Source organism: Pseudorca crassidens, chromosome 3 (genome assembly GCF_039906515.1).
Source record: "Pseudorca crassidens isolate mPseCra1 chromosome 3, mPseCra1.hap1, whole genome shotgun sequence".
NCBI lineage: Eukaryota > Metazoa > Chordata > Mammalia > Artiodactyla > Delphinidae > Pseudorca > Pseudorca crassidens.
The window spans coordinates 113,213,581-113,239,979 of record NC_090298.1 but is presented as its reverse complement, the minus strand read 5'-3'; the positions used below and the strand labels follow the sequence as shown (position 1 = coordinate 113,239,979).

Genomic DNA, 26,399 nt, shown 5'->3' with positions numbered 1-26,399 from the left:
TCCCTGGTGGCACAGTGGTTGAGAGTCCGCCTGCCAATGCAGGGGACACGGGTTCGTGCCCCGGTCCAGGAAGATCCCACATGCCGCGGAGCGGCTAGGCCCGTGAGCCATGGCCGCTGAGCCTGCGCGTCCGGAGCCTGTGCTCCGCAACGGGAGAGGCCACAACAGTGAGAGGCCCGCGTACCGCAAAAAAAATAAATAAATAAAACTGGGCAAAGGATTTAAATAGACATTTAACAGACGAAGAAAATATACAAAAGGGTAATAAGCACACGAAAAGATGTCCAACTTCCTTGGTTATGAGAGAAATGCAAGTCAAAACCACTATTAGATACTACTTTACATCCACTAGAATAGCTATAATTAAAAAGATAGATAATAACAAGGGTTGGTGAGGATGTAGAGAAACTGGAACTTTTAAACATTGCTGGTGGGAATGTAAACTGATGTAGCCACTTTGGAAAACCATTTAACAGTTCCTCTAAAAGTTAAACACAGAGATACCATATGACCCAGCAATCCCACTCCTAGGTATACACCCAAGAGAACTGAAAATATATGTCCACACAAAAACTTGTACATGAATGTTCATAGCAGCATTATTCATAATAGCCCAAAGTGGAGACAATCCAACTGTCCATCAACTGATGAATGGATAAACAAAATGTAGTATATTCATTCAATGAAATATCATCCAGTCATAAAAAGAAATATAGCACTCACACATGGTAAAACATGGACGAACCTTGAAAACATTATGCTAAGTGAAAGAAGCCAGACGTGAAAGATCACATATTCTATGATTTCATTTACACGAAATGTCCAAAACAGGCATGACCATAGAGTGAAAAAGTAGACTAAGAGTTGCCAGGGGCTGGGGAAAGTAGGGAATGAGGAGTGACTGCTAATGTGTCAGGTTTTTCAGTCTGGGGTGATGAAAATGTTCTAGAATTAGTGGTAATGGGTGTACGATTTTGGGAATATACTAAAAACCACTGAATTATATATTTTAAAAGGGTGAATGTTAAGATATGTGAATGAAATCTCAATTTAAAAAAGATCAAGTGTGTTAGCAGATATAAAAACATTATATTTATATGTATATAAATATATACAAAAGTATACTGTTGTTACGCCTCTTCCTTTTGGCCCATTTCCAAATCCTAAAGAAATATTGACAACCTGTGTCACCATGTTTATCCTGTGCGTTTTTGTGTTACCTGGCCCACCTCCAGATACTCCTAGTTGAAAAACATGGGCCGAGGGAGCCAGAAAGGGAATCAAGGAGCAAGATGTTTATGGGCCCATTTGGTGTCACTGAAGGCAGAAACATTTTCTAGTCCATTTTATCGCAGAAAAGGAAAGAGACTTCAGACAGACCACAAAGTTGGTTGGAAAAGCCCTTAAAATTCTTTACCTCTTTTTGCTCTCATTCTACATTCATCAAACCACTTTCCCAAGGGTTTTAACACCAAGAAGGGAGCATATCCTCCCATTAGAGAGGAATCATCTCCATTGAAAATCATCTATTTGTCTGTCTGTCTAGCTATCATTTATCTATCTATCTATCTATCTCTGTGTGCATTTGGCTTTCTGTAACTTGAGGAACTTGAATCACTCTCCCTGCGTCTAAGTCTTAGACAATGAAAAAACTAAGGGCCAGACTCTGGATTAAGGTAAATTCACCTCAATCAAGGGATAAATAGATTTTAATCTATATGCTAACTGACCGGGCTGGCACCATGATCTTGGACTTCCAGACTCTAGAACTGTAAGAGAAATTTCTGCTGTTTATGAGCAACCCCGTCTATGGGGATCTGTACAGCAGCCTGAACAGACCAAGACGAACACAAAATATTAACATATCAGAATCAATTTGTTCATAAACTCCCGCAGTTTGGCCAGTATTATCACTTTGATATTTCAGCACAAGTTCACTACCTACCTCGTCAGAAGCAGAAGACATTTACAGAGAAGCAGAGACAAGACAGGAGGAAACAACTGAGCCTTGCAACTGGGTGAGCTCTTACATTCCTTTATCTCAAGCTTTTCTAACAAAAGATGAGAATGATGTGCTGCAAGTAACTTTTAATAAATCTCAATATAGGAAAAATAGTTTTATCACCACTGCCTTCAAATTTGAATTATAGCCAGTTTTGAATTTCTCCTCATCCTGAGCCTCCCTTCCTTTGGTGAAAGTGCTAAGAAAAGTAAAATGGTCAAGGCATGAGGCCTGGGGTGGGGCAGTGGAGGTGGCAGGAGGTGGGGGTGGGTAGGAGAGAAATGTGAGATCAACTTACAATGCTGAGAGTTGACTACTTCTTGCAAGAGTTAAACGCCCGTCAGTAATTGTAGCCCAGTAAGAATGTGTACTTCCACATGTATTTCTTTATGAAGTATAGCTCAGAGAAGATAAAGGTCTCCTTCAAAGTTGCCTACTGGGCTTCCCTGGTGGCGCAGTGGTTAAGAATCCGCCTGCCAATGCAGGGGACACGGGTTCGAGCCCTGGTCCGGGAAGAGCCCACATGCCGCGGAGCAACTAAGCCCATGCACCACAACTACTGAGCCTGTGCTCTGCAATGAGAAGCCTGTGCACCGCAACAAAGAGTAGCCCCGCTCGCCGCAACTAGAGAAAGCCTGCACGCAGCAACGAAGACCCAATGCAGCCAAAAATAAATTAATTAATTTAAAAAGCTGTCTATTAACAGATAACTGTTTCTAGTCAAAAGATCTCTCATATGTAGCAACCATCTGATCATTCTTCACAATCACTGATTATACACAAAGAACAATGGCAGTGCTTTCTGGCCCTGGGATCCTACTCCAAAATGGACATCTGCCAGCCTTATTCAGAACAAATGTTCTGTTAGCTAGCTTATATCTGCTTTAACTCCCTTACTATTTCCTTAGACACAATGGAGTTTAATTATTGTGTTCAAAAATACTGAGAGCTGGTGATTTTCTAATGTAAATTAAGGAATATAGTCTGGGTTTAATATGCTAATGCCCATCGTGATGTTTTTAAACCTGTCAGTAATCACCTAGACAAATTTAGTTCAACATGTTCTAAATTCTAGTTACAAACAAAATATTGGGTGTACCTCAGATCACAGTTTTGCAACCTTGGCACAATTAACATTTGGGGCCAGATAATTCTTTGTCGTGGGGTCTGTTCTGTGCCTGGTAGGATGTTTAGCAGTACCCCTGGCCTCTATCCACTATGTTCCAACAACACCCCTGTAGCTGTGACAACCAAACATATCTCTAGACATTGCCAAATTCCCTAAGGGACAAAACCATCCCGGGTGAGAATCAATGCTCTGGATAAATGACAGATGCCTCAGAGAGAATGTCTTTAGACGATTCTAACACAGCAAAACTTCCCCACTTCCCCTTAGGTTTGAATCCCAGATCTGCTACTTCCTCCCTGTATGATCTTGAGTGAATTTACCTACTCACGCTGTGCCTTTGTTTTCTCCTCTGGAAAATGGGAATTACAATAGTACCTACAACTCAAAGGCGTGAATAAAATGATCCACTTAGCAAACAGCAAGCACTCAGTAACTGCGGGCTGCCGATATTGCTACTGTTAATATTTTCATCCCAATTTCAGCTTTTCGAGGTCCTCACTCTGCAATCAGTGAGCTAGGGCTCTTAGGATATTCAGCTGGAAATTAAGATTCTGACTGAGGGACAGTTGCTCTTTTGAACAAGCACTATGATGCAGGTGGTAAAATATGGATTTTGGAGAAAACTGGGATCTAATTCTCATTTCCTTGGGATTTTCAAATCTCACACTTCCCACCTTCACGAACATTATCCTCAAAATAGGGCTGGTAGTAACATCATCAACACCGTGTGTGAAAATTAATGACGAAGCCTGTATTTTTAAAACTGCTCTGAAAATTACTGCAACGTGGAGCTGGTGGCCGTGAAAATGCTGCTCCCAGGGCCTCCCCTAGGGAGCGTAATTGACCAAGGTCCCCAGCTTCTGTGCTTTGAAATCAACACCTCATTTGCACCAAAGACCATGCCTCCACCTGGCTGCTCCCCACCAATGACTGCATCGGAGGGAGGATACTAAGGTAGGCCCGTTCCTGGGAGACACAGCCCTCCTCTGTCCTCGGCTCTAGTGAGAATGAAATAAGATAAGCAGTGAGCAGAGTGCCTGACACATACGCTGCACTACACAGTGCACGGCACTATAGTTAAAAACACCAGCCCAATTCCGTATGTTAATTCCTCACTTTTGTTCTTAGAGATCCCAAGAAAGAAAAAGCATATTTGGACTTAATAGTATCACCTTATGGTTTGTGATACTGTTGCCAGACACCATCCCACAAATCCACACATTTATACATTTTATGTGAATATGTGTTTGATTTTACGTTTTGATGGATTAAAATACATACATGTTTAAACCAAATAGAACGCAACCCAAAGGAAAAAAAAAAAAATTTGGATTTGCTGGCACTGTTTTTCCTCTAGTACAGAGACTCAAGTTCTTTGATATAGTAAATGCATAGGCAGTCCGCACTTTACACACGAGATGCCTCCTTGAGAGACTGTGTGTGAAGTAAGAAGTGGAATATACTCTAACTGGTATTGTTTAGTTACTGCTACTTAACATACCATCCCAGAACTCACCCGCTTCAAATGACAACCAGTTATTCTTGCTCACACATTTGTGGGGCGTGCTAGGCTGGCTTCAGGGGGCTGACTTGGCTAGGGTGACTGCTCCAACGTGACCTGCATTCTCTTCCTGAGGCCAGCAGGTGAGTCTGGGAACGCTCTCCTCACAGCGATGGCAGAACACAAGAAGGCAAATGGAAAGACACAGACCCTGTAGGACTCAGGCTCTACGGACACATTGCCACTTCTGCTTCGTTTTATTGGTCAAAGCAAGTCATATCACTGAACTACAAATCGAAGGTCGGGAAAGCTCCTCTGCCCCCAGTGAGACACAGCAAGGGCACTGATGCAGGGAGGGGTGAAGAACCAGTGCCACAATCTCAGTCTCCTGCAGACCCTGACAAATTACTTAAATAGGGACGTTTCCATAGCAAATTCCAGGGCCTCAATTAATATTAAGCATAAAAAGGCGGAGGTGCTAATACATGTTTGGAATATACAGAAAAGTAAAGAGAATAATATAACAAATACCCATGTATTGACCTTCAGTAATTAATAAATTAACGTTTTAACATAGTTGCTTCTGATCTTTTTCTTTTTTATAAAGTATTTTAGAGTTTAAGCACTTTGCATATCCTTCCACAATTCTATTTCCCTCCCTCCTCAGAGGCAGCTATTATCCTAGAGTTAGTTTGCGCACATTTTTGTATTTTTACTATACATGCAGCTATTCACAAAGATAATACACTTGCTTTCAAAATTTAGTAAGTGGTTAAGTTTAATTCTGTGTATAACATTTTAAACGTAGCTTTTTTATTCACAAGTGTTCAACAGTAGATCTAGCTGTTTTAAAACATACAGATTGCCTTCATTTGAACTGTTAAATTAGATTCCAAATGTTATTATTATACTCCATTGTATGACGATATCCTAAGTCATCTTTTCCTCTACTTATGGATACTTTGGATGTTGTTAATTTTGTAACATTGTTACAAACAAGCAAACATTTAAAGGAAAAAAATATAATTTTATCAAAATAGTAAAATTATTTGCAAACATTACACAGATGAAATTGAACTGATGATCCAAAAAAACCCAAGGGATATATACTAAAGAATATGTTATAGAGGGTCATACATTATTAATGGTCTTTTCTGAAATATGTCCTACCCAGGAAGTGAAAGGTAGATCTTCTAGAAGATAGTACTAAGCATTCAATTTTTCACAGGATATTCTCCCACCAGTCACAGCCCAGGAAAGAGTCACTCCTCACCCAGCCTTATCACTTTCTGTTAATATTTAGTCAGCATTTCCAATAAAGTTAACTCCCTCAGAACAAAAGCTTTTACATAGGTCCTACATGTGAGCCAAACAGCTATCCATGGAATATCAGAATCTGATTCCCCCCGTTCTCATATTTCTTTTGTGTGTCTCATAACAATGATATGAGAGATGCAGCATTCTAAGGCTAAATAGCTAGAAAATACTAATTCAAACTTGAGTATTCTTCCAAGAGAGCATAGGGGCAATCCTAAGTATCAGAGGAAGAAGCATCCTAAGGGAGACCAAAGCCAAATGTTTCCCACAGGAGTCCTCCTTCTGGCTGTTTTGATTTCACCCGGTAAGTCAAAATTACAATTTTACAATCTTGGCTGACTTTTGAAAACTAATTTCAAGGATAGATTTAAAAGTCATTAACATCATAATCACAACAGAAACTTGTCTATTTGGTTATTAAAAGTGGAACAGGAAGGATACACGGGGGAGAGGGGTGGTCCTCAATGATTTCCACCTGAATGTTCTGTTTCTTTCATGAGAAAAATAGAAAAGTCTTTCCGTCTTAGTCTAGGACTTAATCGGAACAAAATTAGAAAATAAAGTTTGTATAAGAATCTGATTTATAAAACTGATACAGAGACTAGTACGGATTAGGACAAGGGGAACTGCCACAGCACAAGAGAAAATGAATAAATTAATAAACTGTCTAATATATGTCTCAATTCTGAAGGCTATATATTAGTTGCCAAAGAGATCTGAAGCTTGGCTCCAAGTATAAGACTTATGAAACCCACCTTTTAGAGATATATTCAAGAATATGCTTAATGGCCATATTCTGTAGCTTCTCTTCATAGCACATATATTAATGAATAGCAAAATATCTTTAAATAAAATCAACAACCAAATTAGCAGATTCTTGCTTTTACTTTGGTTAGTCTGTCCTGAAGTAAAAGGACGAGTTTCTTAACGCATCTCTCTGCGAACGTTAACAATTGGAAATCCAGGAAATTTAATTCAAATAAACATTTATCAAGTGCCTACTCTATTAAAGAGAAGTCGCACTAAAAACGAAGTTTGCACAAAATACACAAAGAGAGCCAGCGCGCTCCTCCATGTTTTACTGCTTCATAATTTTTTAAATAACTGTTTTACTCCCTTCCCTACTTTCTATTCTCACTCCACTCTAGGCTAAATTAGTTTGACATGTTCTTATTTCTAAGAATCTCCTCTTCTATGTTTGCAAATATGAAAGAGATTTATTTCCTGTTAAATAAACTTTGCTATAGTGCAGAGTTTGCTTCTGCTTTAATTCAAACATTTTCTTGGATTTGATTATGAAGACTAGCAATAAAGAACATTTCAAAGTTACTAAAGTAACTAAAGAATTTCTAGAATTATTTGTTTGAGCCATGCTGTTTATTTTGTTTAACCTAAACATAGTGGTCCCCATACCAAGTCATGAGCGAAAAAAAATTTGAAAAGTGCAATCTATACCACTGTTTTTTTTTGTTTGTTTGTTTGTTTTGCGGTACACGGGCCTCTCACTGTTGTGGCCTCCCGTTGCAGAGCACAGGCTCCGGACGCACAGGCTCAGCGGCCATGGCTCACGGGCCCAGCCGCTCCGTGGCATGTGGGATCCTCCCGGACCGGGGCACGAACCGGTGTCCCCTGCATCAGCAGGCGGACTCTCAACCACTGCGCCACCAGAGAAGCCCTATACCACTGTTTAATGAATAATCTGAAACAAACTATAATGATAAAGGTAAATGCTTATAAAGAAACACACAAATACTCCACATGTCATAAAACAGACTTCCGTGACCAGGGGAAAAGCCCATTTTATAGCTGAATCAGGAGTTAAAGGAAGCCCACCCCTTAAACTACAGAAAAATTAGAGAGAAAGTATAGTGAAAACAGAATTTTTCAATCTACTGGGAGACACAAGGATAGTAGAGATTGGGAATATGTGGTCAGGAAATGTGCTTCTCCTGTTTCTCCTTTTTAGCACTGGCTGGGCCATGGGCTACTATATGTGCTGGCAAGTCTTCCAATGAGATCAGGACATGTGACAGGCACGGCTGCGGCCAGTACACGGCTCAAAGGTAACAGGGTTTCACGCATAACCATATCCTCTTTGGGCTCGTAACCTCTTTGCTTAGTGTCCTTGCCCGAAGTTTCTTCAAGTGCTCACCATCTTCTCCCTTCCGACAGCAGGAAAATTCAGAGATATAACCAGTTACATTACCACGTGTGGAGCAACTTCCAAGAACAGGGCGTCAACTCTGTGCTCTGAATTAGGAACAGAGCATTGAACAAGGGCAAGAGAGAGGAGAGCAGTGTTTTCTCTCAATGTTTTCACACGTTGACTCATCTTACCTGGCTTTTCCAAGGTGGAAGCCAAACATTACTGTCCCATTTTATAGATGAGGAACTTGAACTGGGGCACCAAAGGGTTAAGGGACTTGCCAAACACAGTTGGAGGTGGTGAAGGCTGGACTAGAATTCAGGCTTTTGGATCCTCTTCCCATCAAACCATGGTGTTACTGACCCAGGCTCTGGGAGGTGAACAACTGAGGCTGGCCCTAAGCAGGTAATCTCTTCCAGACAGTGAGAGACACACATGTGAACTTTCAACAGTGCACAGTACTATCTTGGGAGTGCCACTTTCTGATGAAATAGCCATGTGTCCAACTGTATCACTGATCTCCATCCTAATCACAGAACAACTCTCACTCACACAGATACTACTTACAAAGCAACCTCACATACCTGGTATAGGGCTAAGAGACAGGACATAGGGGGAAATGGCCGCTGAATTGCCAAAATTAAGACTCAATTAGTTCATACCCTAAACTTTATGCACTTGACTCATACAATAACTTACTGGCTCCTCACCTGGAATCTGCTCAATGTTGCTTTACACATAATGCTAACAGTCCTAGTGAATCTGACTTTCAGGTAGACTATTAGAAGGGAGAAGAGGCTGGTGGAGAACTGGCATAGTGTCAACAGTGAGGACTGGTGGAGACGACAAGAAATCTCACAACCTGGGATCATTTTGTGTTTGTGCTCCACACACTTTAATAAATGCAGGAGGTATCACTCACTATATTAAAACCATACACAATAAATGATGTTTATAATGACTTATGGATGACTGGGAGAAAAATAAGACTAGGGTAACATATGATTTTTTATCATAGGTTCCCATAAAAAGTCATCTCTTTTCTAAGTGGTCTTGCAGGGGTCAAGATGCAGTTATCTATAAAATTTACTTACACGGATTGCCTCATTTCCCCAAAATGCCATATAATAATAATGGCTAACATTTTTAAAGGCTTCCTGTGTTTTACTATGTTAAACGTTTTAACCTTTATAACATCGTTATTACAACCTGCAGAGAAGGAGGTGAAAATTGGGTAAACAGAGTGAGGAAACCTGGGACATTCCAACACGTTCCAGCAGCTTCAACTTTTGATTCCCTGGTCTGGGAACAGTGGGCTAACACCATGTTCCTGGGCAATAAAATTCCCAGGGCAGTTCCTCAGTCTGTTCATTCTTATTTACATCCTGGAAATCATAGGCTTCACCGGGGTGTGGATGTCTTGTGCTCGGATGGATCTACTGCGTATGCACCTTTCACCGGAATGATTGTGGGCCAGGAGAAACCTTATAAAAACAAAAATGCCATCAATAATGGTGTTCGGATCTCTGGAAGAGGTAAGGGGTGGTGTATATACCTGGAGCACATACTGGAGATGTCTGATGCTTATTTATTTAATGCGTATTCTATACAAAGACGTTTCATTCTTCCTTCAAAGTGACAAAACCTAGGACCTAAAGGACAAAGAGTACCAAACTAAAGCAGCCCTTGCATTTTCAGATGTTCCACCACTTTCCCTGAAGTCATCTTCTTTATGCATACACTCCCCACCTAACTCTATAGTTGACTGAAGGGCTTTCTTCCTGAGGCCCACGTGGCTTTGCTTAACAATCTACAAGCAAAATCACTTTCAGCATTGCGGTATTAACTGTAACGAACAGACGCTTTCATTCACCAAAATCCCACAATTCGAAAATGTTGGCATCTCTGCAAGAGTTGATGTGAACTATTTTCAAACGCTCTATGTTCTAGGTAAAGCTGGGCCTCCTCGTACTCCAGGTGCTGGGCTTATTGTTTGGTTGTTTTAACTGGATTGACGTAGAACATACACACAGCAAAGTGCACAAAGCAAAAATGGCCAGCTCCATGAACTGTCACAAAGCAAGCGCATCTGTGTAGCCTGTTGGTTACATCAGATCAAGAAAAAGAATATCAGCAGCAGTTCAAAGACCCCTCGTGCTACCTTTTAGTCATAACTCCCAGCAAGGGTGATGACTATCCCACCACACATTAGCTTTGCCTGTTTCTGAAAATGATTTAAATAGAATTAAACAGCATGCAGTCTTTCGAGTGGGGCTTCTTTCACTCCACGTAAGGTTTGTGAGATTCATTCATGTTTTTGCATGTAGTTTAAGTCCCTTCATCCTTATCGATGTAGAGCATTCCATTGTATGCATATATCTTCACCTATTTAATCATTCTTCTCTAAACGGACATCTGGGCAGTATCCAGTTTCAGGCGATTATGAAAATGCTGCTATGAACTTTCTGTACATTTCTTTTCATTAACATAAACATGCATTCCTGTTGGGAGTGGATCCGGAAGACGCTCCTCTCACTAAGGCTGTGAGAAACATTTTGTGAGGGAGCCCACATCCTTGAGGAGCTATCTGGTGGCTATCCTCTCTAGGCCTGAAATGACAAGAGGAACTACTGCCATTGAATGGAGTCCACTTAGAAGCCAAGGCTGGCATGGTTATCCAACAGGGAGAAGAGCTGAAGCAGTAATCAGATACATCAGAAGCAGAGACCTGTGGCATTGTCTAGTTAATCATGGTGACCTAGAACTGAATACATGGGCAGCCTACTAAAGCCTTATTTGATTTGTATAAATGGAAACACTCTAGGTCTGATGAACAAAATTCTGACTTCAATCATGACAATACTGGGCCTCAAAACCTTCCTCCCAGCACCATCCACCCATTCCCAGACTTGAGCCAGTTCACAGCCCCAGAGCCCCTTGAATGAAAGGGAGGCTGAGTACTTCTGAGGAAGGGCCCTATTACAATGCCAAAAATTTATACTGTAACCCTTACTTCTAGCCATCCCCAAAAGGACCTGCAGCCTTTTAGCAGGATGACTGTATACTGGGGAAGAAGAGACTCGCTCAAAACTGACAGTAATTCCTAAAGATCCAAGCCACTGTAGTCCATCCATCAGACTAGGGGCTTCTAGGGTCAGGTGATCAACATAGTTTTTTCCTAGGGTCCATCTTACAGTTGACCTAGTGCATCCACATATCCACCCTGTGGTAATTTCGCCGGTACCAGAATGCATAACTGGAATCAATATACTCAGCAACTGGCAGAACGCTGGAGGAGTGGAGTTGCTGGGTTACTTGGTATATGTATCTGCAGTGCTAGAAGGTACTGCCACCCAGTTTCCCAAAGTAGTGGTACCAATTCACAGCCCCAACAGGAGTGTATGAAAGTTCCAGTTGCTCCATACACAATACTTGGTGTTATCTAGCTGCCTTTCTCATTTCAGCCATTCTGATGAGTATGTAACGGTATCTCACTTAAATTTAATTTGCATTTCCATGATGGCTAATGATACTCAGCCCCTTCTCATATTTATTGATAACATGGATATTGTCTTTCGCAAAGTGCCTATTCATGTATTTTGCCCTGGCTTTTTTGCCTTTTTCTTATTGGTATGTGGGAGCTTTTTGTGTCTTTTGGATGAGTCCTTTGTCCAATATATGTATTGTAAGTATCTTCTCCCACTTTATGGGTTCCTTTTCACTTTTCTAGTGTTTTTTAATAAACAAAAATTCTTATTTTTAATGCAGTCCAATTTAGTAATATTTTCCCTTACCTTTGACGCATTTTTATTACCCGTTTAAGACACATTTGCCCACCCTAGTCATAAAGGTATTGTCCCTATGTTTCTGTGTACAAGCTTTATTGCTTCATCGTTCATACTTAGATTTATAATCCATCTGGAATTGGTTTTTGTATAAGGAATGAGATAGGGATCAAAATTTCCCCCCATATCGACATCTGACTCAGTACCATTAACTTGCCAAGACCATTTTTTCCTTACCGCACGGCAGTATCTCTTGTCATAGATCAGGGTCTGAATATACATGGGTCTGTTTATGGTCCTTCTATTGTGTTTCACTGGCCAGTTTGTCAATCTTCCACAAATACTGCACTGTCTTAATTACCATAGGTTTAAAATACATCTTGATATAAATAGTATAAATCTTCCAACTTTGATCTTCTTTCAGATTGTCTTGGCAATTCTTGGGTTATTTGCATTACCAAATAAATTACAGAATCAGTTTGTCAATTTCCACCAAAAATCTTGCTGGGACTTCGGGTTTGCATTCATCATACAGGATCAAACTGAGAAGAACTGATATCTTAAAAGTAATGACGGGCTTCCCTGGTGGCGCAGTGGTTGAGAGTCCGCCTGCCGATGCAGGGGACACGGGTTCGTGCCCCAGTCCGGGAAGATCCCACATGCCGCGGAGCGGCTGGGCCCGTGAGCCATGGCCACTGAGCCTGCGCGTCCGGAGCCTGTGCTCCGCAACGGGAGAGGCCACAACAGTGAGAGGCCCGCGTACCGCAAAAAAAAAAAAAAAAAAAAAAAAAAAGTAATGAAAGTCATCCAATCAATGAACTTGTTAAATCTTCAATTTATTTAGGTCTTCTTACACTGTTGTATTAGTAACTTAATTAGAGTTGTATTAGTATCAATGTAGAGGTCTTGCACATATTTTTGTTTAATATATGTACATAAAATGCAACTTATTAATTTTCCATAGATCTTCTATAGCAGTACTGTCCAACAGAAGTATAATAAAAGCCACATACGCAATCTTAACTTTTCAGTAATCATATTAAGTAAAAAGAAACAGTGAAATTAATTTTAACATATTTAACTTAATACCTCCAAATTATTATTTCAAAATGCAATTAATATAAAAATTAGTAATATTTTACGTTTTGGGGAGTACTGTCTTCAAAATCCAGTGTGTATCTTTTTTTTTTTTTTTTTTGGCGGTACGTGGGCCTCTCACTGTTGTGGCCTCTCCTGTTTCGGAGCACAGGCTCTGGAAGCGCAGGCTCAGCGGCCATGGCTCACAGGCCCAGCCGCTCCGCGGCATGTGGGATCTTCCTAGACCGGGGCACGAACCCGCGTCCCCTGCATTGGCAGGCGGACTCTCAACCACTGCGCTACCAGGGAAGCCCCCAGTGTGTATCTTATACTTAAAGCACATCTAATTCAGATTAGCTATTTCAAGCACTGACTAGCCACATGTGGGTAGCAGCTACTGTGTTGGACAGGACAATTCTATAGCCTTACTTATGTTTTCTGCCCACTTGACCTGTTTTCACTGATGCAAGTGTGTTGAAGTCTTCTGTCACTACTGGGTTTCTATCCATATATCCTTGTACCTCCTGTATTCTCTCCTTTATATAGATGGTTTCTGTGTTATTTACTGCATGGATAATTATATCTCCATTGGATTTAGCATTATACATTGTCCTCCTTTGTCTTGTTTCAATGCGTTTTGGCCTGAATTTCACTCTCTGGTAACAGGATCATAATCCTTTTTCCTTCCATTTACAGGGCAAATCTTTTCCAGTCCTGAATTTTTAGCCTTTTTCAATTACTGTTTTATTGTATACAGCACAGAATTGCATTTTGCTTTCCAAGCCAATAGGAAAATCTTTTTACTATATGAATTAACATTTATAGATACAACTCATATATTTGGTCCAAACACTGTCATTATTTTATGTTGTAATTATGGTATTATAATGGTATTATCTCTATTTCTCTATGTGATGGGTCTTCTTTGTTTTAAATTTTTCTTTTGATATTTAAAAAGATTTGTATTCGTGTGCCTGTTATTTCCATTTTTCTTAGTCTTTAAAGTCTAATAGTTTTATTGGAATCTGTCTTGGAGTTGACATAGTTCTGGGTCAATTTTCTCAGTTACCTGGTGTTTTGCTGCTATTCTTCAATGCCTTTTAAAATACTCATTTGAGTCCATTCTTCCTTAGGCATCTTGTAATTTTAATCTTCATTTCTGATATGATTCTGTCATTTTCTTCTACTCCCTCATTGAGTTTAATCAACCTTTTCTTTTTGTATTTTTTAATTCATTTCTGGCTTTTTTTTTCTTTTACAATTTCTGATTCAAGGCTGCTAAAACCCAGATAATGAATAATTTTACTACTTCTTTTCTTTTAGGTTTCTGTATTAAAGTGTTCTACATTAAGCCAATTAAATATAAAGGTTCTATCAAGAAGGGAGAAAAACTGGGCACTCTATTGCCCTTGCAGAAAGTTTATCCTGGCATACAATCTCACGTACACATTGAAAACTGTGACCTGAGTGATCCTACTGTGTACCTATAAATGGAAGACAAATAACCAGATCTTCTAAAGAGAGAGCCATCTTCTTAAACCTGGCTGCATATTCTGCTTTTCAAGAAACCTGTGTTCAAATAGATACGTGATGAATGCAAGAAAGAAAAAAGCACGTTGGTTTCAACTCGTTGTCACTTTGATGTTTTGAGGGTCAATTAATCTCTCAGGTCTGACCTGTAATCTTTGGGATTTGGGGTGTCTTTTTTCTTAAAGATTACTCAGTCCTCAATACGTAAGATAAATAAACATATGAATTCAAACTGGTCCCACTAGCTTTCTGCTTCAAAATAAGAAAAAGCCTGAAGTGTTTTTAGGGTACAAGAATAGAGTCTTGTACAATGCTAGACACATAAACCTGACAAATATTAGGTGAATAAACTGGAGGCTTCTTTTGAGTTAAGGTAGTAAAGAATTTCAGCAACAGCCTTAGGTCTGTCAAAGTGCTTGGAGGGTGAGGGGTTTACACGGATAAGACAGAGTTGGCTGGTCTTTATATCCACACATTCCCATGCTCTATCTAAGCAGTTGATCTTCCAGGTAATGAATGACAGCAGTCCAAGGTAATATGGAATATTCTAGATTTCAGAAGGATTGCATTACAGGGAGTACTAGAGAGAGAAAGAGGTCTATCCTAACCTGAAGTATCTCATGAAACCAAGTCAGTCAACCTCATCTAGCCATACGCCTATCATAGCTACTGATTCCTACACATCCTTGTATATCCTTATTATTCTTTCCTGGTTATGCTGACAAGAAGTACAAAAAAGAAATAAAACCATATGAATGTTCAAAGGACCAGAAATAATATGGCTCTGTAGATTTTACGCAGTCAGTAAGAAATGAGTAAGGTGAATTCATCATTCTGGAAACTCTCTTCATGAATTTTTGCTTAAACTCTTTGGAATGTAGAAAACTCCAGTAGAATGACTCCATTCCTAGTGGAGATATGCTATAGGAAATGCAGTCAATTGAACTTTTTTACTGGAGAGAAGTGGCTGCATTTGTATACTAGGATGTAATGTATAAGAATGATCATGAATCACTATTTGTCATAGCAAAACCTGGAACAACTCAAACGCTCATCAATAGGAAGATGGACAAATTGTGGTTTAGTTATAGACGGAATATTATACTGTAGTGAACCTCAGCTAAACATAACAAAATAGATGAATCATAGAAATATAATTCTGAGTAAAAAAAAAAAAAAGCCCAAAAGATCACATATAGCATGATACTCTTTTTATAAAGTCAAAACAATTAAAGCCAAAATGTAATTTTTAGGAACACATATACATATGTGATAAAAATATATAAAAAGGAAATCAAGCAAATAATGAACACTAGTTATCTCAGGACTGGATAGGGAATGACCACACAGAAAAATTTAAGTTACTATCAATGCTGTAGTTTTATGGTTGGGAGGTGATTTCATGAGTATTTATTATTATGAAGAAGATGTTATGGAGGCAACAGGACTTACAGGTGGGTCTCCAGGAAGAAGAGTCAGTGATGGCTCTCAGACCGTTTAGAGTCTATATAACAACACAATTAGTACTTTCTCATATCCAGTTAGATACTATTCTCTACTGTGTCATAACATCTTATACAAGGCTAGCAAATTAAGACTTTAATTTTTGGTTAAAAAGAAGAAAACTAGGGCTTCCCTAGTGGCACAGTGGTTGAGAGTCCGCCTGCTGATGCAGGGGACACGGGTTCGTGCCCCGGTCCGGGAAGATCCCACATGCCGCGGAGCGGCTGGGCCCGTGAGCCATGGCTGCTGAGCCTGCGCGTCCAGAGCCTGTGCTCCGCAACGGGAGAGGCCACAACAGTGAGAGGCCTGCGTATCGCAAAAAAAAAAAAAAAAAAAAAGAAGAAAACTATAACACCAGCACTGTCTGGTTTGATCATCTACCTTACTCATCTCCTTAGTGCCAAATAACTTTAGATTGTTTCCAAAGATTACATTTGTTTTCAACAGACAAAGGCTGTGTTCCCATTGAGATCACAAAAAAGGAAATTGCATACAGATTTCAAAGGCAATTTTAAAAGGAGCTCTAAAATGTTTGAACAATGAAATATATGCTTACCCTTCTAAATAATCAACCTTCTGAAGTGACTGTTTTAAAAACCAGACTCATTACCTGGAACGGAGAGCTTCTCCAAGGTAGAGCAAGAACATTGCCTTCTGCCTAGCTTTCCACAAGCACTCTCATATCTGTTGAATGGAAATGCAAACTTTAGACTAAAGGACTTCTTTCCTAGGAATCACTGCAATACAGCGCCCTCTGGTGCATTATATCAGAGGTTTTTTTTGTTCGTTTGTTTTTTGTTTTAATTTCCTTTTCCTTTAGGTTTGAGTGTTAAAATGTTCAGTTTAAAGTATTGTAAAGGTTCAAATGACAGAGAAGTAATAGCCCTGACTAACTTAATTTTCTTTACTGAAGGTTATTATAGTATATACTTAAAACTTTGGTGTCAGATATTAGGTTAAATGACTATAAAATCCATTTTTATTTAGAAAATGTTTTGAGTTTTCTAAAAGAAAGTAATTTAATGAAAGAACAAGGTAAGTGGCCAATTTAAGAGGCCAAGGCTAGAGAGGGAAGAATTATTACATCCTTATGGCAACATTTATCACACTTAGTGCATATTAACAACAATACATACAACTTTAAAATCTGCCTATCTCCCCAATATTTAGTAAAATACAAATGAGGCAAGCAAGGCTTATAAGGCAGGAAAAAACCAAAGAGAATCCTATTTTTGTGTCTCTTCAATATAACCTACAATAGAACCTTTTCTCCCATTCTCTCCATTTACAATTTGCCCAGAAAATTATCCTAACTTTTCCAGAACCCTCTAACACATGCAGAAAAAATCATTTTAAAGAACAAGTCTGCTTACAGAACTAAAATATTTTTCAAAGGCTAATGCTTGAAATCCATCTAATACTGAACTCACTCATTTATCTAGAAACCTCTATGCTTAGGTAAGCAGTACTTTCCATGGACTTCCAAAGTAATGGCGACATTTTCATTCGATGGAGCAACAAAAATGCTCTACTTCCTCATCTTGCTTTTGGCTATCCTAAAACCTTTGCTCTTCAATTTATCAAAAGTATACCAGATCAACCAGGGTCATTTAACTGAGCTGATCAATTTTACTCTGAGTTTTGTTTTAAGAGTCACTATAGCGCTTAGCTAACCTGGTCTGAATACTGGGCCACCAAAGACCAATATTTAGAGCAGCAACAGCTCATTCAATGAGAAAGAGGCCACTGGTACTCATTCTCCCTCCATGCTAGTGCGCTCACCTCCCTTCTCTAGCCCCTCTCTGTTTTGCTTCATTATCCTCTAGTGCAAACACCACTGGCATTCTATCACCTCACCATTCAGGTATATACACTTAAAGTAACACCAGGTGAGACTGGAGGTTCATCTCTGCAGTGTTTCCACCACTACTCTGATCTCCAATCAGACTGACCTCTCCATCTCACGCCGTTTCCTTTATGGTTGTTTGTCCTGTGGTTCTAATCAGACTTTAAGCTCCCTACAATATGCTGCTTCTGCACTTTCCTGAAATCTCAAAGTATAAATTACATGATCTGCAATAGTAATAACTATCTTTAAGAAATGGGTTTTATTTTTGAACCAGAAATATTGGTCCCACAAGCATTTATTAAATGTGTTCTGAGACTTTCAAACACAAAGGTGAATGAAATGCCTGTTCTCAGAGTCACAGTAACAAAGACCGTGGTACAGTGGTGAGAGCGTATGCACAAGGACAGTCTCTAAATAAAGGGATATGAACTGTGCTACTTTTTAAAATCATCATTTAGAAATAACAATATATTTTAATTCCTTAATAGATGAGAATATTTAAAAATTTTTTCCTATAAAAATATTCAAAACTGGAAAATAATGAACATATTTCAATTTTTTTAGTTTAATTGACTTCTTAGAAATTTAAGGTATTGGGGAGAGGACTTAGAGGAAAAAGTCTGAAAAAGAAAATACTTATGTAAAACTTGCCGAATGCCTACTATGTGCTAAACACTATGCTAGATGCTGGGGATACAACAGTGAGTAAAACCCAACCTTGATCCTGCAACGATGGAGCTTACAGCACAATGGTTGAAGCAGATAATAATCATACAAGTGAAGGGCAAGTTACAATAGTGATAAGCGCCACAAAGGGAAATCACAGAACACTGAGACTCTCGGAGGCTTCCCTGAGGAAATGACACCTAAAGGAAAGATGGAGCAAAGAGAGTAATTGAAGTAGAAAGAATATGCACAAATGCACTCTGACTAGAGGGTTCATGGCAGTCTTAAGGAACTGAAAGAGAATGGGAGCAGAAGGGCAAAGGGCACTTGGTAGGAGAAAACAAGGTCAAAGAACCAGGGAGAAGCCAGACCTTGTAGGGTCTTGTGGGTCATTCTAAGGATATATGTTCACCTTAAAGGCAACAAATACACAGCCGTTAAAGAGTTTTAGCTGTGTTACTAATTAAATTCTAAGATCACTTCTGCAAAGGATCTGGCATAGTTTCAGATACACAGTAAATATATTCAGTAAATGCTGATTCCCTCCCAAGCACACTCTGAAAAATTTACCTTTTTATCTCAGTAGTGTATTTAATCAATTACCAATCACAGTATCTTTAGAAAATGAATTAGCATTATTTAATTTTAATCTAATGCCCATTTTCTCCCAAGTAATATAATAAAGTAGAATTCAAAGTGCACTGAAAATTAGAAGTTATTTATTGAATCATAATATGATCTTATATAGTGCTAAAAATGGAGTACAATTAAGCCAGCCTCTGTATCTATATTTTGATTGTACTCTTAGTTTTTAGTACTGAATATTTTGTAAAATATATCAATACCAAGATGAAACAAAAATGATTAACAATATAAAGTTGTAAATGACGTAATTTAAGGGATCCAGAGCTCAATATTATAAATTTATTTAGCAAGCCAAAATATACCTTCAAGGAAGGCTGAGGAACTTATCTAGAAACCAACTGTTTCTATCAACTATCTATTACACAATACAGTGTCTGTGCCCTATGTATGGTTTCTGTCTTTTCAAATTTCTCTTATTTTCTCAAATGTTTCTGCTGTAATCCATTAAGACAGTTTGCAAACAATAAAATATTTTACCTAAGGCATTTCAGCAATGCATCTTAAAATGTACATTTGCAGAGACAGAAAGAAGCTAATCTTATAGATTAAAAAAAAAGTTAAGAATCTTTGGTAATCAATTACCAGAGAGGCATGACATCAGGGAACCATACTCTTCCCAGGTATTTGGAGACTTCAGCATGAATTTCATCTAGGCTATAATCATCATCAGGGATCAAAACTTCCTCCATGATAGAGAGCTGGGTTAGCCTTCTCCCACATAGTCTTACAAACTCAATGAATGCACTGCAGCTAACTTCACATTGACTGAGGCCCAAGGCTGTTAAGTTTTTACAGTGTTCAGCAATACAAATAAGTTCATTATCAAGAGCCTGAAGACCATTAGCACATACTACTAACTCTATTAATCGTGGACAGTTAAAACCTATCCGTCCTAGAACTGCTTTGCTTATGGAACGACCAAAATAAAGGTGAGTAACAGGGGTTTCTTCTTTGAAGAACGTCTCCAATTCCTCTTCATATAAAAAGAAGTACATAACAACATTAACTCCAGGGGAGTGCTTAATGAGTACATCCCAACTTTGTTTTTTAATAGAAAGAAATTTGATTTGTCCAGGATTTTCACTCACAACATCTATTCGAAGATGCTCAAGGTTAACATGGGTCTCACTTGAAAGTGCCAGGAGAAGTTCATCACTTAGCATGTAATAATTTAATGCCAGTTCTCTAAGACCTTGACAATGGTCAGCTACACAAAGGATTCCTGCAGGAAATGGGGAAAAATCCTTAAACACAAAGAATATGGATACTAATAGAACATTTTGTGAATTTAAATTTGATATTATTCATTATTTGCTAAAATAGACGTAATGATTTCTGAGGAGATGGATGCCAAGATATATATAATTATACTTGTAATAAAAAATATCCATAACTAAGATACTCCTAGGAGAAGCAATTTAAACTATACGTAGCTTATACATTAAGAGGTCTTTTGAAAAAAGATTAATGAATTATGTCTCATAAGCATGTAGTTTTCAATAGGAAATTGCATTATTACTACTACTATAATAAAAAAACATGCAAGCATAAAAAAATATAACCTACCATCAGATGAAACATGAGGACAGCTACTCATTTTGAGGCGTCTTAGAGTATCACTATTATTGGCCACAAGAATCTTCAAAGAAGGATCATCCACTGGTGTGTCTTCAATTTTGATTGATGATAATGATTTTGAGTTGACAAAAACAACTGTAAGTGCTGACACAAAATGAGACTAGCATGGCAATAAGAAAAAAATTACAAAGACATTATTTAAACATCTACAGCTTCAATTAAGTAATTCATTAAAACTACTTATATCAACATGCTTACACTAACATAATAAAAGCAATCAACATACTACTATTTTTTACAGTGCCATTAGCCAGTAGAAGACATTTCTATAACAAAGTAAAGTTTTATACTTTTACCATTAATAAATGGAATGGTGAGAAAGGAAGAAATTTCAAAGATTTCATAAACACATCTTTCAATTATTTTCAATCTTAAGGATTTGTTTTTCAATATTAAAAGGATATAATCATATTTATTTCCTAGAATAGAGGTTGGCAAGTTATGGTCCACCAGCCAAATCCAGTCCACAGCTTGTTACTGCTATGACTCATGAGTTAAGCGTGGTTTTTACATTTTCAAATGGTTGAAAGAAAATTTTTAAGGAGTAATATTTTGTGATATGTGAAAATTATATGAAGTTCCTTCAGTGTCCATAATTAAAGTCTGACCGTAATACAGCCATGCTGCCTCATTTACGTAATGCTATGTCTGCTTTCACACTACAGTGCTAGAGGTGAGCAGAACTATATCACCCACAAAACCTAAAATTGTGCTTTCAGGACCTATTCAACCCCTTAGCCTAAAAGAAATAGAAGTCTTATCTGTTTTATTCACTCCTGTATGTCCAGAACCTGAAATAGTATCTGGCACATAGTAAAAGGTCAATATTTATTGTTGATGAATAAATGAATAAATGATGTCATATTCTTCCAAATTTTTTTCTAGCAGATTATCTAAACAAAGATACAGTTTGAAAACTCTCTCTGTTTTGAAGATTGACAAACTAAAGCTTATTTACAGTTTGACTTCAAAATGGATGGAATTTCACAAGTTTTCAGATCCAGTATTTTTTGACACAGATAGAAAGTATGGAAACGAAATCCATGCATGATCATTTTTCCTTTTTCAAAATCAACTTGGATTCTATCAAAGGCTCTATTGTCCCTCTCAGAATGACCAAAGTGGTTATACATCTCAATTCATTTATAACAAAACATTGGTTTATACTAATTGTAAACTGATTTACACAAATTTTTAAATGGTGGACAGCTAAACCTCTTTACTAAATTTTACGGTGCCAAAAATTATTAGAGGAATAGAAATAGATCACTCATTTTCCTTAAGAAATATAAAGTTTATTTTCCTTTTAATCAACTCTCACCCAACTCTTTTAGTACTGAAGGACACATTTAAGCATTAGAGTACATATTTCATCACAGTAACAATATATTAGTTTAGTACTTCTTATGCCTAGCTAAATGCTGTATCTTTACATTACTTTCCCTCAGTTTACAAATGAAAAAACTGAGGCTCAGAGAGATCCACAACTTTGCCAGAAGCCACAGAGCTCATTTTGCTGTGGAGGCAGAGCTTGAAATGAAGCCTGCTAATCGCTGGTCCTCCACTCTAGTGACTGCATCAGCTAACCCAGAAGCTAGCCCTGGAAGCTGATGTGCAACATGAGAGACAACCCAGAATCTCAGAATTTCAGGTTGATCTGATTCCCTAGCTCATAAACAAGGAAATAACTATTTAGAAGTAGTAAGTTTTCATCTGGTTACTTAAATTACTTGAATCCCCAAAAGACCCATTCTTTTCAGGCTAGCAGAAATGCTTGCTAGAGGAGAGCCATGACCCAGTTAGGGAGAAAGGAGATGCTACTATTCCTCTGTCCTCTTCCATAGGAAGGTTTCCATTAGCCAGTTTTACAGACAACCATAGTTTAGTGCTTATTACATATCAGGCACTATTCTAATTCTGGGTTTATAATAGTAAATAAGCAAAATAGAATCCCTGCCTTCAAGGAGTTGGTTGATGTTTTCCGTCTGAGGAGAAGAGAGTAAACATGTTAAATAAACAAGGTGATTTCAAGCCCTGATGAAGGATATAAAGAAAATAAAATACTGTAATACATTAGTGAGTAACTACAGGAAGGGGTGTTGTTTTAGCAAAAGTGGTCAAGGAGGGCCTCCCTGAGGAAATGGCCTTCAAGTTGAAGACTGAATGAAGAGAAGACAGTCATCAGTTTCTGTGGCCAAGACTGCTGGTTGCTTCCTAGGAATCATCCATCCTTTCTTTTTTGGTAATCTGGTTCCAATTTTTAGCTGGGCACATTGCCACCCAGCTAAAAGACTGTCCTAGCCTCCCAGAAATGTGATGTGGCCACAGAGCTAGGCTGGCTGACAGACAGAAGCACCATGAGGTACTTATGGCTAGTCCTGTGGTACTTACAGCTTGAAAAAGGAAAGGGCACACCCTTCTCCCCCCATTTCTTCCCTCCAGCTGTCTAGAACAAGGACGTGATGGCTGGAACTGAGAAAGCCATCTTGGGCAATGAAAATGAAGAAAACACCTTGGAGAGAATGGAGCGCCTAGAAAGGGCGTGGGTTCCAAACAACTTCATACCAGCTATGGACTGTGGCACCTATGGATTTCTTTAGTGTAAGAGAAATAAACCTCAGTCATGTTTTCAAGCCACTGCTGTTTTAGAATTTCTACTGTAAGGATGCAATCATCATCCTAATCAGTATAGGACATTTAGTTAAACATTATATTGTTCCACCTCCAATGCAGAGACTATAGAATTACAGGAAAGACACCCACTATTGGCCCTACACACTCTACATTCAAAGCAACTAAGTAAACTGGCACTTGAAAATTCTAAGTATAACATCTAACTTTTATATTAATGACATCTACTGTGAAACAATTACTAAAATTACAGAATATATCTAAAGAATGAAACCATGCATCAGCTATTTCATCAAAAATAAGTGCTAGTCAACAGAAAACGGCTTTAAATAATTATTTGAATGCAAGTAGGGTTATGGTCTGTTTTTAGGAATAGAATTATTTTTGACTAGTTCGACAATATTTAAGAATTTTAGTAGAGCTCACAAAAATGTCTAGCATCTTTACCTTTGACACATTCATAAAACTTGGCTTGGCCGTTGAAATCAAGCCCAAAGTCTGTATAGAACAATTTACCAGCTGAGAAAGTATGTCACAGGCAGCTTCTGCTGATTCAGTACTACTATCAACCTACAAAGACAATTTAAAATCTTAATTTCCTGAATATAACTTATCAGAAAGTTATTGGCAATATAATTATTTAATAGAATTCAATTGCAAAACCATACTTATCCCTTCAAGCTATAAAATAAATTAGAATTTTCTTCTCTATACACGCTATCTCAGATAAAAAATGAAAAACAGAAATGATGACAAGTGAATTTTCTAAGCACTTTAAACTTTCAAATCTTATTTACACTTTCAAATTGTATTTATACTTTCAAATACAATTACCTGAAATTTAATAATGGCATCTACATGAAGGAAACTGAAGTTTAAATTATTCAATTATAGCTCAAGTGCTACACCTAAATCTATGCAAGTAACTACAGAGAAATAGGAAATAGTTTGGGATTAAAATTCTGCAAAAGTCATTGACTGCTTCAATATAATGATCTAGTTATACACAAATGTCAAGAAAACCCAAGTCATTGTTTTTATTTAATGTTTATTTCTCTTACCTTAAAGCTGACATACTGGAGATGGGCAGCATGCTTTTTAATGATCTGCTGAATGAGATCAGGATGAGTGGAGTTAAAATATGAAGTAGCTGACTTGTTCAGTTCAAACTCAAACTTTCTCCAAAGGTCAGGAATATGAAAAACTTCATTCCATCTCCTACATACAGAAGATGCCCGGGCCCGATCCATTAAAGGAAGATACTGAAAAATGCGTAACACTACATAGTGAGGCAAACTCGCCCAGTCTAGAAGGACAGTGTATGTATGAGTCTGGTTGAGAGAAGAGTAGAACCCAAGTTTAGGCTGTTTCACTGCTGGTGAAGACTGGACAACTTTATTCCCAACAGATAAATTGTTCCTCTTCATTCTGTAAACATTGAACAATGTTAAGTGACCACTTTCCCCACATTTCCATCATATATTTTGCTTTAATTGTATGGAATAACAATATTAGAAAATGAGAAACAGTTTAATACAATTTTGACAAGAACCGTCCACTTTCATGCGTTGATAGGTACTACTATGTGCTACGGATACGAGATAAATAGGAGGGGACCTGCTCTCAAAGAGCTATGATGAAACGGCAAAATACGGTGATACATGCCATCACTGAAGTTGGGACAAGTTGCAATGGAAGATTAAGGGAAGGGCATGTATTTGAGTTTGTATGTGGGAGCGAGTGGTTGGGGAGGCTTCCAGGAGGAAAGGTCCAAGGAAGCAGTGTAAGTGCCAGGTTTATTCCTCGTCAATGACTGTATTCTCACTATCACACTGCAATTGTGCTAAGAACTCCCAGGGGGTCTGGGAGCCCGTAAAACATAATTAAAAGCGTAAATCTGGGTAAGTCCCAGCTCTGCCATTTACTGACCATGGGATCTTGTCTGAGCAAATTAACTTAAGCCTCAGTTTCCTCATCTGAAAAGCAGGGAGAACTGCAGTACCAATCTCATAAGGTTATTGAGAGGATTAAAGTATCTTAAGTGCCAGGACACAGTAAGTGCTCAATATATGCTGCAGTCATTGTTGTTGTATTAAATTGTCCAGTGAATCTTCCTGAATAAATTTCATGACATTACTTAAGTTGGAGCACAATTCTAACAAAAAGTCAAATGACCTGTGACAATGTTCAGATGACACCCAGGACACAAGAGCTGTAGAGAAGTGGGATATAGCAGGGACAGAAGCTGTGTGACCAGCATACTGGTTCCTTACCAGCCAATGTAAAATAGCAAAGGAATGAGCATTCTTTCCCAACGAAAAGAAATGATGACTCTCCAGGTATTAGTCAGCTTGAGACACAACTAAGTTCCAACAAATTTCAGGTCTAGATATACCCAAGTATATAATCCTGTACATAGATTTTACGTAAGAATCTAAAGTATTTTAAGTATACAATAATTTAAAAGGTAAAATAATGATAAGAGTAGTTCTGAACTTATGTTGACTATATAACCCTCTCTTTACCCCTGAATGTTAGGAATGTATATGTGGAAGACTTGGTGTCATAATTGAAACCTACCTTCAACTCTAATGAAATATCTATTTAATATGTAAATATCTCTGTCTGTGAGTCACTCTGTCTGATGTGAAACATTTCTTAACCACAACATAGAGGTGGATCCCAGAAACAGGAATGACCTATAAAGTCACTGAACAAAATGAAAGGTCATCTTTAGGGTTTGGAGAAAAAAAAGGAAAAAACATGTATCTCAATCATCAGGCAAAAGAGCTACTACACACTTTAATCTGACTAAACCAGTTATGTGCATAACTGAGCAATACAATGTAGAATACATGAAACTGCTGACATCAATAATTCAAAGCATATACATTTTAAAGGGCTAATTCCCTAAAAGGGAATACGATGGCCCAGGGAAGGTAGAGGAATGGACACTAGATTCTCAACTCTGATGTGGAGC

At 38.2% G+C, this 26,399-nt stretch overlaps 2 protein-coding genes across 2 annotated transcripts; one reads left to right on the top strand and one right to left on the bottom strand.

Annotated features, from left to right (window-relative positions):
• Window positions 1–5,998: 5,998 nt before the first annotated feature.
• LECT2 (leukocyte cell derived chemotaxin 2) lies at window positions 5,999–14,717 on the top strand. Its single transcript, XM_067730111.1, has 4 exons — window positions 5,999–6,253; window positions 7,916–8,012; window positions 9,494–9,630; window positions 14,281–14,717. Exons 1-4 carry the CDS (start codon window positions 6,208–6,210, stop codon window positions 14,445–14,447), a joined length of 447 nt encoding a protein of 148 aa, XP_067586212.1. The 5' UTR covers window positions 5,999–6,207; the 3' UTR covers window positions 14,448–14,717.
• A 5,011-nt stretch (window positions 14,718–19,728) lies between these two features.
• LOC137220812 (F-box/LRR-repeat protein 21) lies at window positions 19,729–24,846 on the bottom strand. The gene is made up of 4 exons (XM_067730110.1): window positions 24,481–24,846; window positions 23,867–23,989; window positions 20,717–20,888; window positions 19,729–20,372 (listed from the first exon to the last, which is right to left on the bottom strand). The coding sequence occupies exons 1-4, from the start codon at window positions 24,844–24,846 to the stop codon at window positions 19,729–19,731; spliced, it is 1,305 nt and encodes a 434-aa protein (XP_067586211.1).
• Between the last annotated feature and the right edge of the window lie 1,553 nt (window positions 24,847–26,399).